The 16,838-nt window shown below is 44.8% G+C and overlaps 4 protein-coding genes across 4 annotated transcripts; all 4 read right to left on the bottom strand.

Annotated features, from left to right (window-relative positions):
- Positions 1-629: 629 nt before the first annotated feature.
- PtA15_8A489 (uncharacterized protein) lies at positions 630-1,274 on the bottom strand (the record flags this gene model as incomplete). Its single annotated transcript, XM_053171924.1, has 2 exons — positions 630-904; positions 980-1,274. The coding sequence occupies 2 exons, from the start codon at positions 1,272-1,274 to the stop codon at positions 630-632; spliced, it is 570 nt and encodes a 189-aa protein (XP_053023140.1).
- A 6,988-nt stretch (positions 1,275-8,262) lies between these two features.
- On the bottom strand, positions 8,263-10,428 carry PtA15_8A488 (uncharacterized protein; the record flags this gene model as incomplete). The annotated part of the gene is made up of 1 exon (XM_053171923.1): positions 8,263-10,428. One exon carries the CDS (start codon positions 10,426-10,428, stop codon positions 8,263-8,265), a length of 2,166 nt encoding a protein of 721 aa, XP_053023139.1.
- Positions 10,429-10,460: 32 nt separating this feature from the next.
- PtA15_8A487 (uncharacterized protein) lies at positions 10,461-10,758 on the bottom strand (the record flags this gene model as incomplete). Its single annotated transcript, XM_053171922.1, has 2 exons — positions 10,461-10,537; positions 10,617-10,758. 2 exons carry the CDS (start codon positions 10,756-10,758, stop codon positions 10,461-10,463), a joined length of 219 nt encoding a protein of 72 aa, XP_053023138.1.
- A 3,505-nt stretch (positions 10,759-14,263) lies between these two features.
- On the bottom strand, positions 14,264-14,905 carry PtA15_8A486 (uncharacterized protein; the record flags this gene model as incomplete). Its single annotated transcript, XM_053171921.1, has 1 exon — positions 14,264-14,905. One exon carries the CDS (start codon positions 14,903-14,905, stop codon positions 14,264-14,266), a length of 642 nt encoding a protein of 213 aa, XP_053023137.1.
- Between the last annotated feature and the right edge of the window lie 1,933 nt (positions 14,906-16,838).

Genomic DNA, 16,838 nt, shown 5'->3' with positions numbered 1-16,838 from the left:
AACCAGCAATAACATTTGATCCGTCTGGTTAAAAAGTACTTGGCTCACTCCCAACCCTCACTGGCTCACATTCCCCTTACAGCTATCAATATATTTTTTCTTCGAAGTGTGTCAGATCCAAACTAACATGGGATATGTGGCCATGTTGGGTGTGCATCATGTGCCTTTGTGACATGAGTAAGGTCTTCCACACACTGAGGGGCTACATGTGACTCTGGGCCAAAACACCAGCAACGGTGGTGTATGAAATCAAATTGAGTCTGTCTTACAGTCATTGGTAGGATTTGGACTTTGGGAAGTCTAACACAAGTGCGCTCTATGTATCAGCAAAAAATGGAGGCAAGTTGCAACTTGAAAATCTTGGTTTTATGATGGGAGCTGTGGGTTGGTGTTTGCAGTGTCAACACACTGGCGCTGAGATTACGGAAACGTTTGATACGCTGGACACGGATCAAAAAAATTATAGGGATGACAAGCATCTAATTCTGAGGATTTTATTTACAGATAAATACAGCTCCTGTGACATACTTGGGGGAGGACAAGGGATAACGTGAAAAAGATAGAAGGCATAGAAGTTCTACCAAAAAAAGATGCTACGACTAGAAGGATTGGGTGACAGAAGAGAATTTTCATGATCGTTGCTCCCAGTTGGAAGAGGAGGAAGATTTGCTAGCCGCGGAGCTGTTTGCACCGACAGCGCCTTGGGTATTTGCCTTGGCGCGGGCATCCGCAGCTGAACTTGCGGCTGAATCGCCAGCGCTGGGTCCAGAGCCTCCAGCGGCAGCATCAGCTGAACCTTGAGCGTCCACCGAACCTGTTGGACGTGGACCGTTTGCCTGAGCGCGAGCAGCAGCGTCTGCAGTTGCGGCCGAGTTGCCTGTGCTTGGACCGGGCTGGCCGGGGCCTCGAGCGGCGGCAGCAGCAGCAGCGTCAGCATTGGCATCTGCTCCTCCTCCGATACTGCCAGCAACCATCGGACCCGGAGGGCCACCCGGAACCACGACTGCACCAACCGGTGGCGGGCCAACAAGCGGGCCAGGAGGACCAATACCGACGGGACCGGGTCCGGGTCCACCCAGAGCGGCTCCAACGAGACCTGCGCCAACGCCTACACCAGGCCCGGGGACCATCCGTCTGTCCACCCGATTGCCGCTCGTTCGACGGCCTATGGAAGTAGTGCTGTGTGTATCCTTGCTGAGTGGTGAAGCGAGAACTCCAAAGGCCATCATTGCAAAACTGATTATCACCATCGAGCTAACGTTCATCTTCAGCATCGTGCTATAGAAATATCTGAAATCGTAGCGGACATTGGTTAGCAAAAAGTCACGAAATGAAATGGGATACGGGTGAACAGCAAAAAAAAAAAGGACTAACAAAAGAATTGTCCGCGTAATTTCAGTCTTGTTGCGGCTGAGTGCGGAATGTACAAATATTTTTGAACAATGACTGTCGAAGTCAGTGTGGTTGAAAAGTTCCGCGGGATACAAGCTTGTTTCTAACAAGCAGGTTAACTTTCGAAGTTTCAAACGGCGATATACGAGATGGATAAGAGCAGACCGCTAGCGGAGGAACCAGAAGATAGACGAAGGAGGAATGAGGAAGTTGAATGTGTACAGGAATCAAGCTTTGGACAGGGGATGAAGACCTTCAAAGGAAAGGAAGCGGTTATAAGGCATTCTCCAAGTGCTCTTGGATGCTTAATTTGTTGCAGCCGGACGATGATAACGATGGTGTGGGAAGATGTTTGTTGATTGAGAGGCGGACAGGAGCACCGTGTGCGATGAAGTAAAAGTCCAGCGTGAAGGTCGCCAAATGAACCTCTTCATCCTCACGAACCAGCTCATCCTCCTCGTAAGCATAAGTGCTCATTAAAAGCTAGCGAGACCATGCCAACCACCCCTCTAACTGGCCTGAACCGGCCTTGCCTTCCCGGGGAAACGTCGCGACTTACGCGTTCTCGGCAGAGCTGGGTGCCAACTTTCCATCCGAACCCATCAACACAAGATCATCCATCATGATGGACTGGGTGCGGTTTTGTGTGCCCGCCAATTCATTCCCGAGCTCACCTCCGCCCGCTAAACATTCTTTATTGATGTTGCCATCCAGGTGTGGATTTTGTTCGACTTGAATTTATTAATCTGGCTTTTGTTGGTTTTGAGAGTTGAGACCCGGGTAGTCCACAAGTGAATGATTCTGAATCCAGAAAGGGCCGCCGCCCATGAGCAGCTCAGAAAACCATGTCAATTTTGTCCAATCATCCAGGATTGGTGGAATGGGTGCTCTCAAACAGGGGTATGTAGCAAATACCTTGTTACCAGCAAGCAGTCAATGTTTATTTGTAATGTAGTTGTACATGTGTTCTAGATTATTTCTCGAGATTTAACTTTGGAAAAAAATACAAATCTGAGAATGAGCTTTGGGAACACTTGAGAGGGGGAAGTAAGACTCTCTCACAAGATGCAGTCTCAGGAAATAGCGCAGACAGAATAGCAGAAAACCAAGGAAGCTTGATTGCTTGGATTTAGGTTAAGTATATATGTATGGACTCTGTACAATCATCAAGTTGTGATTGGATTGAAAATGAATAGCAGGGGCTTGAGACTGAGAGAGATTTCACTGGTTACTACAACTGTCACCATCATAGAGCGTGCACACAAATATTAGTAGAGGGCTTCGAAATTGCCCCAGGAAGTGTTACAGATATCAATGTGAGCTGCAACCCAAGCTTAACTAAGCCTCTCTGAGGAGGCGCGAAGCATCTCCAAAGCAGCGCCTTACATGTAAAGTTGGGGTTGTGGCCTGGGAAGACCGGGTTTTTGGTGTTATTTTGTTGTATTTTGATTTCAAGATCCTGTAACACCTACAACTGAGCATCTCAACAAAGAATCAAAATGAGGGAGGTGGAGCCTACCTTCTTGCCTATGATTTCCAAAAAAAACAATGTCAAAAGTGACCTTGTTGATGTTTCTACATGTGTTTCAAGAAAGCCATTTTAAGGGCTCTGAGGGGTGTGAAAGGGGGGTGATAGTGTTCTGCCCTGTCAACCAATCTGTAATTCCTGTGACAGATGATTGGCTGCTGGCCAGCTTTACAAATGGTTTCAAACACAATGGCAGCTTGTTTTTTCAAGTTTCAACAATTCAGAACATGTAGGAAGTCCTGAGGATTCCAATGGTGCCCTTGGCTTCTCAAATTTTAGAGGGGTTGGGGGTCATCTGGGGGTTTTTATGGTCTTTCCAGCTATTTGGCTGGTACTGCTCATGCAGGAACCTCAACATTGCGTGAAAGTCCCTCCCTAACAGGAGGGTGCTCACACCCTGCAAGCACGGGACGGACTTGTGTGTCAAGTTTGGCTGCAACCACCAGCTGCCCACTTTTGGCCTCCCTTTCACACCCTTCTTGCTATGCTTACCCACAAACTCCTGCACTAACTTAACCAAGTACCTCCTGAGGGAGGCCAAAGGCCTCCCTCTGGACAGGAATTACGCCTCATTGGTAAATTTTGTGAGAATTCACACCTAGGTGAGCATCTTTCTCACAAAGTGAGAAAGATGTTGGGAGCTCAATCAGCTGCGGAATCTGGTAAGCTAAGCAAACCATTTTCCGCAGTCAAAACAAGTGCCACAGGATTGTAAAACTGAAATCATATTTTGATGCAAACAGGTCCAATCCACGTGAGCAGCAAAATCCTGGCTCCTGATATCTATCTGAGAGAATTACAACCAGCGCCAAAGGTAGGCCGTTTAATTAAAACTCAAGAATAGATGATCAAGTAGTTGCTAATGCGCTATACAAAATTTCTAGACACAGTCAAAGAAAACCAGACCAAACAGACCAAGTCCATTCAAAGAGTTGGGAATACCGGTAAGAGTGTTTGACTTTAGATCAGAAAGATAGAAACAAAAGGCTAAAGCATAAGCAATGTTGAACTGCTGTACTAGACAAAATTGCAATACTTCTCCGCCGTTTCGCTGTTGCTTAACCTAGCAGGATAGAAAAAGGCTAAAGCCTCATCCAAGTAAGAGACCGCAGACTGGATAGTAGAGAGGCAAGAGCAAAGACTTGCGCTGAACTCATCTCATCATCACAGATCATCTTGATCCAAAGAACCAATTGCGGTTTTGTTATTTCTCACATTCAGACTTGAATCTATCCATTGGATTTTATCAATAAGATAGTGGTATTGTGTCTGCTAACAAGGGGAGACTTTTACGCACTCTCCAGAGAGTACCAGAGTCTAATTTTATGTTGTCCTGGGTCTGATGTGAGTCACAGAAGTCAATGGGAAGTGTGTCAGAAGTGATGCGGAATTATCACAGGACCTTGTGCAATGTTGTATAGAACCATTTAATTTTCTAAGGATAACTTAATTACAATCTGTCATGAAATCATAGTTAATCAATGCCCAATTATTACATTTATGGTGAATTTCTGTTGATCAATTTCTCTATGTCAAAGGGGTTCCAAAAACCGTCAATGTGACTTGCGGGGGCTTTCATGGATTTCTGACCAGTTACTGTTTTTACTTGTAATGGAGCTGTGAAAGGCCCCTCAAGTGATCTGTCACCCTAATGTACGCGCGCACACAAAGTTGACATTGGAAAAGTGCAAAAAAACTCACATGCATATGCATGGAGACATTGGAAAACAAACAAACACAAAAACAACTCACAAGCTTATATATGTTAAGAAGCCAGGATGTCTATCTGAAATCTGGGCCCACACACCTCCAAGCTTGACTTGAATCATATTTTCACCCTACTTTCATCCTTTTTTGGCTCAATTCTAGATGATACTGGCCTTCTTTAGGGAAATATGCCAATTCAGATGGGCCTTTCACATCATTCTAACAGGGGTGTAAATGTTTTTGATCTGCAGGAGGCCCAACCTGCAATTTGTAACAAAATTACACACGGGCACATGACAGTTACATTAGCAAAGTGAGAAAAATGGCCAAATTCATGTTCATATAAATAACATGAATTGAAGTTCAATCCCAATAATTCATCTCAATTCACCACAGATGTTTGCTCAGCACTTGCGTGCAAGTGCCTTCACCCCTCTCTTTAGGAACCCTTTAAGATCTCTTTAAGGACTTGGCTCCACGTGATGTGTAATTTTGTGCTGGAGTTTTGCTGAAGTTATGCTGAATGTTTGTTGGAAAGGGTCTGATATCATATTGATACCAACTGCAACTTGACCGTATAAATTACTTTAACTCTTTAAAAACATATGTACAACCACACTGCAAGGAATTGTCAACTGCTTGGCAGAAACAATAGTTTCTCATGTTACTACTATATAATATATTTTGATTAATCATGGCCTTATACCAGGGGAGCTTGCTCAGCACTTGCATGCAATTCCAATCATTCAATAATTTTTTCAACCTTTTAAACTTACTTCCGGAACTCTATCAGCAAGTTACACTCAATTTCCACTTAATTAACTTGTGGTCAATCCATGCTGAATCAATGTTGAATCAATGCTGAATTTAGCTCAAGGCAAGTTTGAGATGGGTTCAATCTGGCTTGAGACTGAATTCTAAGGCTCTTGTGAGGATAAAAAAAACTTTTCCATGAGAAGATCTTGTCAACTTGAATTCCAAAATATCCAGGAGATATTCCTCAACTTCTTGTGAAAGAGTGAAATTCACCCTTCTGAGTGTTAGAAGATGCTCAAGATAAATCCTTGGAGCCTACAGAGAGTCATTTCATAAGAAATAAAGCTGTAGATAAACTTGATATGTGAGCATGGAAAATAGAAACTCTTTGGCAAAATTCCTGATTCATCTATTGTTTAAAATGAATTTCAATCTGAACACAAAGATTTGGTAGTAAATTTGAAAACGTTTTGATGTATTAAATATTTAACAGTGAATTTTTGGTGTGTTTTCTCTAAAATTGAATTCCTCTCTAACAGTTCTTTTAGATTGAATCTTCATTACTCTCTGTGCCAGTTTTCCAGTACACATGCATTTCCCAGGTTGGGTCTGCTTGACATGATGAGTGGACAATCTTGGGTATCAATTTCAATCTCAACATGTTATTCTTACTCAAATTTCTGTGGCTCTCTTGGCTAATTTCATATTGAATCATCATATTCTAGATTGGCTCCCTTTGATTGTTTCAGGAATGATGTGGGGAGTAGTGTTTTGAAATATTTGCTATTAATTGAATGTGCATCATTTTCCATGCCAGTTGTCCCATCTGCAGATGCTATATTGGTTCTGCTTGACATGTTGTGTCAATGGCCCGCAAGCAATCAGCTCTGCTAGAATTCCAAGAGCCTCAGCTGGTGTTTTCTTTGGCCGAAATCCAAACCTTGAGAAATTCAACATGTGAAGGAGCCTACCCAAAACAAGAGCAAACATTACAAGGTTTCTCAGGAGCTGGGTAGCAAGAACAATTGTATAAGATACAAGCGGAAATATTACCATCAGGTTTCAACTAGGAGACATTCTTTATTCCTCAAAGGAATTCAAGAAGAATAAAAGATCAGCTTGGTTAACAGGGTATCCCCATGAATTTTTTTTGGTTGCAAGTTGGTTATCTGATTCTTCAAGGTTAGCTGTTACATGAAAAAAATTGTAGCAAAAAATCACAAGGCTTAGATACAATTAGGCACCACCTATCAAGGATGAAAATGCGGTGACTGAAAATGTGACACAAAAATGCATGGAAACAAACAACCTGTGATTCATAGTCAAAAGCAACATCCCAGAAGTGATCTAGTTCACCATTTCTGAGATTTCCAACGGTTGAACCAACATATAGCAAGATGTGCCTCTGGAAAACTATAAGAAGAAGAATCATATTTACGCCTCAAGTCATTATGTTCACTTAGATTTAAGGAAAGAATTTGTACAAGAATCAAAAATCTGGTTGTGATTGATTTATATGTTGGGTAGAAGAGGGAGTTGAAATGCAAGTTGATTTCAAATTCCAATTTTTACTTCAAGTTTGTTGGGCAGAATGGATTCTTTGAATGGTGCTGATGTTTGAAGAGAGTCTTTTTTTTTATCTGGCTGGTAGTGGCTGAGCCTGTGTTTAAATTGAAGCAGACCGTTTGAAAATTTCATAGTTAAGTTCCATTTGAGAATGATGAATGCATGTATTGGCAATCCCCAATTCAGTCCATTTAAAATGATCAGGGATGTGAGATCTCTCTTCTAATTTATTGGCAGAAATGAGCTTTGGGTATGAGGTGGAGTGGCTCTACCATTTGCTGGTTGATTCTTGAAATGGCAACATATAACATTTAGACCCTTGGAAGTGGGTGGTGTAGCCACCTTGGAATAAAGTTGCAAACTCTTTTTGTGTGCCGTAACTGGCTCCCTGAAGCAAATTTTCCAAATTTTCTTTTTTTGGTGGGGATTTAAGGGCAAGCCATGCACAAGTGAATTGGGACATGTTGAATCACCCTGAATTCCAACTTCCACTGCACATGGATCTTTCAGAAAAACAATATGGATTGATTCAATTCAGAATGAGGATTAACAATTCTCAAGATACTCAAGGCGTGAATTCTGAATCCCTTGCTGGCATCATGTTCTAGATACGCGTATTTAGCCAGCTTTCTGGGGTTGATCTGTAATTCAGTTCCTTAACAAGTACAACTGAGTTGAAATCTTCCGGCCCCACAATGCTCCCATTGAAAAGCATCAATCCTTTTTGGCTCTCAAGAAGACATTTTCATCTCCCAAAAATCCGTGGAAATCAGCCAAGTAAGGTTCTACAGGCGGAACACCATATGAGCGGATGTCTGGCAGTTGTAGGAGGATCAAAGGTGCCTGAAGGGTTGTCAAGATGAACTAAGTCTGTAGAGGAAGTACTGGAGTTCAGGCGGGACTTTTAAGTTCAAATCGACAGCAAATTGGAAGGGGGTTGGCAATCCGCAACATTTTCGGATTGCCCTCCAAGAAAAATCCCAGGAAATTTCCAGTGGAATCGCCGACCGTCTGGCGACGGCTTCCCCTTGCAGGCTGTTGGACCGAACTCATTTCGGGCGCCGATCGAAATGATTTCGATGAGGAGCACCCGTGGTGTAGATGGTCTGGGAGGAAGTTTCAGGAAAAAAACTGAGTTCATGTTCTGATGGGCAATTGCAGGGAAGATTCCTCGTGGTCCGTGGACATTTTGCATTTTCTCATAAAACCTTTCATGAATTAGTACTTTTTGTTACGAATTAGGAACACTGCATAGTACTTTTCTTGGAATCTGAATCGTGTAGTGAACAAGTGGACTATTTTATATTGTCTGTTCAAGTTTCAATTGCTTGGAGTACGAGTTTAGTTAATTGGATCAGGTCCTCGGATTGACTTTTATCCTTACCATGACCAGATAACTTGTTGATCAAGGAGTTGAGAGAGGCGACCAAGGAAGGGTTGAAAAACTTGGGGTTGGCTTCGCGGCTTGTCGACAAGTTACCAAGCAAGCTGACTAAGCGAAACTGAACCCCAATCCTGCCTTCTCCCTGGTTTTCCCCGTCCACTTTCCCCTCCTCCTCCTCTCCTTCTTCTTCTTCTTCGATTGTTTCCCGAAAGATCCTTACGAGACTTGTGTTTAGTTTTTCTTCGGTTAGGATGGCTTCGCAGATGTCTTTTGAATGTTCGGTGAGGATGGCCAATGCGCCTCCAGCTGCAAGAGCGGTCTGGAGATCTTCACTCGAACACAAGGCGATTAGGATATGTAGTCTTGAGATATGCGATGATCCTCTGCTGCCCTCTGGCTCGCTCGATTGGGGCGCGAAACTGTTAAGGACGAGTTGAGTGGTCGAAAGGTTGCAGATGAGCTCGGTTGCCGCGCGCCGGACCATGTGATTCTCGCCCGTCCGAACCCCGATCATGCATTCTTCTAAGCGGCTCAGCACTCGTGTCGACCCGGCCACCTCGTCCGGAATCCGCCCTCCAAGACTGCTGAGATTCGTCAAGGCCATCAACGCCTCGAACGTCTGGAGGAGTGTCGAGGACGAGTGGACGAACAGAGTCGTTAGTGGTTTGATGGTCGAAAGCAAGATCGGAGAGTCCGGCGAAGGCCCGAAAATTAATAATGGGTTCGTCGTGATGAGAATCTTTGCCAAAGCTTGAATGATGTGAAGATCAGATGGGTCGAGCGTGGGTTGACCGGAACCAGATACCTCAGACTCGGAGGAAAATGGCGGAAGTGGTTGTTTAATGCTGTTACTCGAGACCGTCAGAGTTGCGATGATTTTCATCAACATCCTTCCACCCCCAGATTGTAAGACGAGTCCTCTGCAGGCTTGACGCTCGACTAGGTTCAGAAGGACTTTCCCAGTGGTCCGTTTAACTTCTTTACTCTCACTCTTAGAAAGCCAGCCGACAGTATCCATTAAATCGTTGTTCCGTTTCAGTGACAGTTGGATCCATTCAAAAACTTGCTCATCGGGGATCTCTGTATCTTGGTCATCATCCGAAATACCAGAGAGCTTATCGTTTGAGACGGGTTGTCCACTTCGTTGAGCAAGCTTCTTGAGTTGATCTGCTGCTCGATCTTCATCGGTCTTGATGACCTTGTAGGCGGAAAGATGGGCTATGATGGTCGCGACTCCGTAGGCGATCGACGTATCAGATTTGGGCATTCCATCCGTCTCTGAAGTTTCCTTGCTGGCCGAGAGGGCTTTGGTAGCTTTTAAAAACTTTTCTGATTCTTTCATCAGAATCACCCGAACGGTCCCGTGTTGACTGAGGAGGGCTAAGCCCTCGATCGGCGCATTTGGCGGACAGGTTTTGTCGAATATGGCATTGAGCATGATCCGGGTCAGATGGGTCAGCGAGGGTAGCTCGATGTTTTTGTCTTGCAAGTCGCTCGTCAAACGTAATTTGATCAACGCTAAGCTTGCGGCACAACGAGCCGGAATGGAGACGGTGACCGACGTAGCTAATGAGATCCTCGTCAGCCAGTCGAGACAGCCCGGCCAGTCTGACTTGATGATCTCTCTGACTGGTTTATGATTAAGACTGAGCGCGATAAATTCGGAGAAGGAGTGGTTCAGATCGGCGTTGGATTTATTTTTTGAGGGGCCCAGAGCAAGCAGATCAACGACGGATTCTGCAAGTCGCGAAAGAAAACCATCCGACCGAATCATCCCCAGTGCGTCTTGGGGCGAGAGCATGAAGAGGGCAGAAAGCCCAGCCAAACCATCACAGACTTCTTGGATGATTGTCGACTGTAGGAGAGACTCGAGTGGTACTTTAAACAATACCAAAGTCTTGGTTTGATGGTATTGTAAGGTTATCGCTAATGCACTGAAGGCCTTGGCTCGGAACGATGGGTTTTGAGAAGAAATCCTGTGGAATAGCGTTTTAAGTGATTGTGGCGATGGTTCTAGAGAAGGGTGATCGATGATCGATTGAATTTCATCCTCTCCGCCATTCATCCTTTGCCCACTCGGTTTTGGTTGGGACATCGTGTATTCAATTCTTCTGTCGTGAGTAGTGTCTAGCGTATGCGATGCTCAGATATGGATTCCACGGATTGATCTCCTGACGGCAGCGATTCCTCATAAGTTTCCAAATCTAAGTCAAACAAAAATGATAGGTATCAGCCTAACGAAGTGGTCCATAAGGGCTCGATCTCCTGAATGCCAGTGCGTACGCTTTGGGGCCTTGTTGCTCGGCTGCCAGAATGGTTCTCGGTCGGTGGATTCCAGGATGCCCGAAGGAATGTCTGGGAACAGGAACTTGGCTCGGGCGTTGCTCTCGGTTTCCACACCGACATGTTGTGCAGCAGGGCACATGCAAAAGATTGGTCAATCTAAGTCAAAGCAACAACGGCCTCAACCTTCTAGAGATCTCAAAACTGCAATTGGAAGACGACCTCCCGCTCCTTTTTCTCAATTGGTTCGCGTAACTGTGATGATTCACTTGAGAAGACTCCCTTCGGAGGCGTTGATAAAAGGACTGTTTGGCTCAAAGACCCCCTCTACGTGCCACGGCGAACTTAACTAAGTCCCTCACTTGCCTGAGGCTATGCCGGAGGGACTTATGACTAATCAGGGATTCTCGCATGAGAGATATTTTAGATTTGGTGGTGTTTTCCTTTGAACCACCAAATCTCAACCCTGACCATCCCCAACCTTCTAAGTTTTGGGTGGATGGTACGTGTGCATCTGCCCCTCCTTCTGATACAATTTCAGACTCCCTCGCCTGCATCTTCACCCTTATATATTTTTTTCAAAACATCCATTTCCTTCAAATTCTTGCAGGTTCCACCGGATCAGAAAATAACCGCCCGTGCGCAGACATCTCGAGGTCCCTTCACTTGATACAACGTTATAAAGGCACGTGCGTCTCTTTTTTTCACTGATTCCCTCTCCTTAGCTTCGATCATATATCTCCTAACGCTGATCATTAATCCCCTCCACCGATCAGAATCCTAGTATCCCTTCAACGCATACATCCAACCCAATCACCGCCCTACAAGATCATGTGTCTCGAAAACTTACCGCGTCTCCCGCGCTTAGAGGATAAACTGCAGTTTTTTGATAAGGTCTTGCATGCTTATCGGCTCGACCCGAAGCAGTTCTTACAGGCTTATCTTACGCACAACGATCCGAAAATTAAGTCCAATCGTCGGTTGTGGGGAGCACCAATCGGATGGCCAACAACAACAGCCATTTTGATTGCAATCAAGCAACTTGTTCGCCATACTGCTGAAGGAAGAGCTCGTTGGAATCAATACATACTATCCGAGGTGCGTCCTTCTTATCTTGTTGTCTTGGCTGCGTTTTCTTTGGGTGGCAAGGTTCTGATGCATTCTATCTTATTGTTTGAGCAGGCACAAGCAATCCTCACCGCTGAAGGTGGAGCACGCGGACAATTCCCAGGTGGGAATTATCATAATGCTAGAAAAATCACACCGGATTTTTTCTCGGACGAATCAAAGGCCACCCAAACAGAAAAACTTGTCACGGCGGACATGCTGTTCCTCTATAAACTAATCTTGCACAAAGTGCAAAGGGACCAACTAGAACTATCTCCAGCGCTCGAAACCAGAGGTCCTACACGAAGCGATTCAAGAGAAAATCGAACAAATCAGTCCGACTCAGAATCAGACAAAGAGTTAGAATCTGATACTGATACCGCGCCAGCAGAAACACAGAGAGAAACCCCTCTAGCCAAGAAAACCGCCCTCGAAGAGATTGAAGACTGCGAGGAACCCTTTGACCGCGCTAATCGACCCCACGTCATCGCCTCGACTGTTTGTTCGATGGTTTCTTTTGCGGCGAACAGAAGGGACAACGCCCTCCAGATACAGAATTCAGTTGTTTTGCTTGCCTGTGGCGTCACTGAAAGGGTCAGTGCTTACCTGAATTACATTGGGCTAGCATCTTCTCGCCGAACGGCTCACCGTGCAATCAGTTCTCTCGGCAGACTTGCGGAAAGGAAGGTTGCCAGGCAAATGGCCAGCCAGAAATCACCGATGGCCCCAATCATATGCCTGGACAATCTAGACTTCGAAGAGTCAGTCCACGAAAAATCAATTGAAAAGACAACACAGATGTTCCATGGCACCTGGGGCTACCTCCACGTCCCCGATAAACAACTGATTGACGAGTTTGACCCAGACGACTTCTCTCTCAAGCGTTACCAGACAGCCATCAAGGATTCAGCAGATATGAAAGTCCAACCCGCCTGGTTTCTTCCGGACAACGATGCCAGCTTACATTTTCGCGAGGTACTCAAGAGTCAGATCACCAAAGTTTTACTGGGCTGTATTGCGACTCCATCAGATAAGAAGCAAAAATTACGCACAGTCCCGCCTCTGATCAATCCCATTGCCGTCAAGAAACCGGATATTTCCATGTTCAAACTGATGATTGCCTCGGACAATTCCACCGAGGGAGTTGGCGAGGTCCTGGAAGGATTCCTGCGTCAAACGAACTTGACCTCGGAGGAGTTTTACTCTCAACTCCAAGTACTCAAGGGTGATCTAGCAACTTGCATGAATCTGGAAAGCCTCAGAGCCCAGCGAAAACCCAGTGCTCATGTTCAAGACAACCTCTCTGGTTTCTTCTCACTTCTTGGAGCCTCACATGTGCTCTGGAATTTTGCTCAAGCGATCTTTCTCCTCCATTTCGGTAACCCATCGGACTCGCAAGACTTGGGCGCATGGCATACACTATCATCGCTGGGAATACCCTCTGAGCAACCAACAACAAAAAAGGATTTTACTTTAATGCTTACACACATGACCAAATGTCATGAAGCAACAATTGTGTATTGTCTCTTGTGGGTATCTGATTGAACAGCTTCTATTATTTTCTTGTTACTGACTTCTGATTTCTTTGTGCCAGGATGGTGATGAAGCTCCCTAAAGCCTTGATACTGGAGGAGAAGGTCAAGATGCCTTCGGAACGGATCAATGAACTCGTGGATCTGTGCTATGATCGTTTTTTTTCGCCTTTGGCTTTGAAGGCTGCTTCAGCGGATTCGTCGACCGGTTTGAAGAACGTCCTCTTGCGCCTCTGAGATTTTGCATCTATCATTGAATGTGATTGAGCCATGCGGGCAGGAGACATTGGAAGAGTTCTTAACATGTGGCGACGTTGGACCGTGATGGCTCACGGGATAAAGGGGCTCAACAACTACGCAATTTACTTGCCCAGAATGATAATACTCTTAACCAAAGTGCTTCCGAAGGGCCGTGCAAAAACTTTACTGCATTCTCTACTCATCAACCCCACCAGGAGGCCTAACCATTTCGTCGCCAAGGATTTCTTCTTGGAAAACAACAACTTCTGGCTCAAATATTTTTACAACCACAGTGGGATCGGGACCAAAATTTGCCGCTTAAAAGATGTTTTCTCACTGATTATACCCATTGTAAGGTTTCCACATTTGACCGAACTCATTTCATGTTATTTCTTTGCTTATTTATCTCACTTCTTTCAGCTGCGCGAGCTGTTGCAGGGCATTAAGGGGGATTCAGGAAGAAATATAGTCTATCAATCACACAAGCACGCATTAACAATCACTTCGATAAACAGCTATCTAGCCATGGCCCAACAGCACGATTTACTTTCAAGTTCGTCGGTGTATAAGTCGAGAATTGTGGACATTTACAAAGCTGGGTCAACCGTCTTGCATCAAGATTTTCAACAAAAGAGGAAGAAGCTGAATCGAATGCAACCGTCAACTATACTTCTGTATCACACGCCAGCGGGTCCAATTGAGGAAGCAAATTTGTTTGAAGAAGACGAGGACGAAGATGGTGAAATCAGAAGCTAAGGTCGATCTCAGTTACTCTCCGGGTTGACCACCTAGTTTTTGGCGTTTTCGTTCGGCTGCTTGTTCTGTATTTTTCCTTTTTGTTTCTTCTACTCTTTGTTGGCGCCTTTCAAGGGTAGCTTCATTCCTTTCTAGCACCTTTTGACGCTTCGCCTCTTCTGCAGCCTGACTTTGTACTTTTAATTCTTCCAAGTAATTAAGATAAGATGGTTTTTTGGCATATTTGTTGATCTGTCTGAGCAAATGTTCTGTTTGACCACTGATAGCCTCACCACCGGAAAGATCTTCCAACTGCTCCTCAGAAAATCCCCCACAAAACCCAACGACAACTCTTCGGGCCTCAAACATTCGGAAGTGGTCCTCAGGTTCAAACTCTGAATGCTCAGCCCCGATTTGCGAATGGTGAAATCGAGTAAATCCTTGAACCAAGAACTCAGCAAATCGTTCGAGCTCTCCAACCAACGGCTTCATTCCTGTCTCAGCTGTAATAACCGATCGAGTGGTAGAGACTTTTGGAACCTTTGGTGGCACTGGTACGTCAATCAACAACTCTCTAGAGGTGATGTTCTTGCTAAAGTTGTCCGTTGTGAGATATTTGAAAGCCTCAAACAAAATCTTGGCGTTATCGGGGTCGCAGTTTGAACACAAACACATGGTAAATTTATTCTGCTCCTCCCTCAGCTTTTCTAATTTCACATTTGGGTCGGCATTATCTAACGGGATGTATCCTAATCTGTGGACAAGGATAATTTACAGTTAAAACCCACCATTTTCAGATGTATCTGTATCAAAACGGTTAGACTCACAAGTTATCAAGCGACAAGGCAATGCGAAGGCAGACGGGGGTGATGGCAAATGCATCCATACGATCATCGTTGGATTGCTTCAATGGAGTAGTAAAGTCACTGATTTTATTTTTTCCTGACCTCCGATTGGATTCAACAAGCATTAAACCCAGGCCCGGATTATTTTCCCCACGACCACATCTCCCAATCATCTGGCAGATTGATGAAGGATCGCCTCGACCGACGTGGACGACACACCTGACTCGCTTCCAGTTCTGACCCAATCCAAGAGCCATCGTGCACGAGATAACCGGGAAATTTTCGTCTTCAAATCCACCAATGATATCTAATTTATCTAAATTTCCAGTGCATGAATGATAGCGACAAGCAAAGGAGCTTTCCAGGTCCAAATGGCCGCCTTGAATCTCTCGAGCCTCATGGATTGCACGCAGGACTTGCCAGGTGAGATTGCGTGTGGGCGCAAAGATTAATGTTGGAGGAATCTTGTGATCTGGCATTGTTTTGCGGGTTACAAACAATTTTTTCAGGTCATTACACGATCCAAGAGACGGCTTCATTGGCATGCGGATGAGGCGGATTTCTGTACGGGTGAGTTCGCCTTGTACAATGTTCATGTTTTCCGGTAATATCTTCAAGCTTTCAAGTATCTTCTCTATTGCAATGGGCCTGCAGGTTGCTGAAAGCAAGAGGATGGGTACTCCAACCGCTGCGAGAAGTCTGGCCCCCAAGTTGCCATAAGAAGGCTGAAAAATACCTCGGTCTTGCAGCTTAAAATGACAGCTGATCTTTTTTCCAAGTCCGCTCGCAACCAACCCCCACACATATATCATGTGTGCTTCGTCCACAACCGTGAGGACCAATCTAGATAGGAATTGACGGTCAAAGAAGATTTGCCGGAACATTGCATTGTTCAACAGAACCTCTGGGCTCTGATTTCACAGTAAGACATGAGATTAGGTTCAATTTTTTGAATGAAAGGCTAATAAGGGCTCTAACCAAGTAGATAAACGCATAGTCTCCCCTAAGAACCTGCTTCTCAACATCCGGTGTAAAATTCATCTTGGTGAGATTAACCGCTTTGATATTTGCCTGCTTTTTCTCAAGCACCTGATTGTCAAAGGTGTAGCAGTTCAATTGTAAGTATGAAGTATCACAAAAAAAAGCCTGTTTATCTCACTTGATTATCCCCCAGCAAATCTAAAGGATTCAACACCAGAATGATAGGTTTCTTGTAGGCGGGAAAGAGGCGGTAGTATACTTCCCCGATCCTGGTCTTGCCAAAACCGGTCCCAGCGAGTGTGAAGGTGTGTTTGCGACGAACCAGGCTGATCACAGTCTCCATCTGGATTGGCTTCAGTGGTTTGGAGTAGAATTTTGCTGCCGTGAGAGTAACATGATTGGCAAGCTCCTCATCGGACATCTGGTCAAATTCTTTGCGTAAGGTCAGTTTAGAAGTGGTGTTTTCTTCTTGTGAAAGGTTGAGAGAGGCAAGATTGCTATCATCCTTGTTGGTGGGTTCCATGGCTGGTCGAAGTAGTTGTCCAAAGTTGATGATGTTCTTCGAGGTTACATTATTATTCCTTGTCGATGAAAGTGTTTCTTTTTTTCAATCTCATTGTGTTTTTTCTCCGTTTTGTATATATCATCGATCATGTAAGCCTGATCAGGCTTAGTAGCTCCGATCATCTCCCAACGCGGGTGGGTCCGTGCACTATGCAGTTACTAAATTAATTTGGAATGAAATGGAGTGATGTGCTTGACATCACTATTATTTTGTTTTT

This window comes from Puccinia triticina, chromosome 8A (assembly GCF_026914185.1).
Source record: "Puccinia triticina chromosome 8A, complete sequence".
NCBI classification, from domain to species: Eukaryota; Fungi; Basidiomycota; class Pucciniomycetes; order Pucciniales; family Pucciniaceae; genus Puccinia; species Puccinia triticina.
This window is presented reverse-complemented; position numbering and strand designations above follow the sequence as displayed.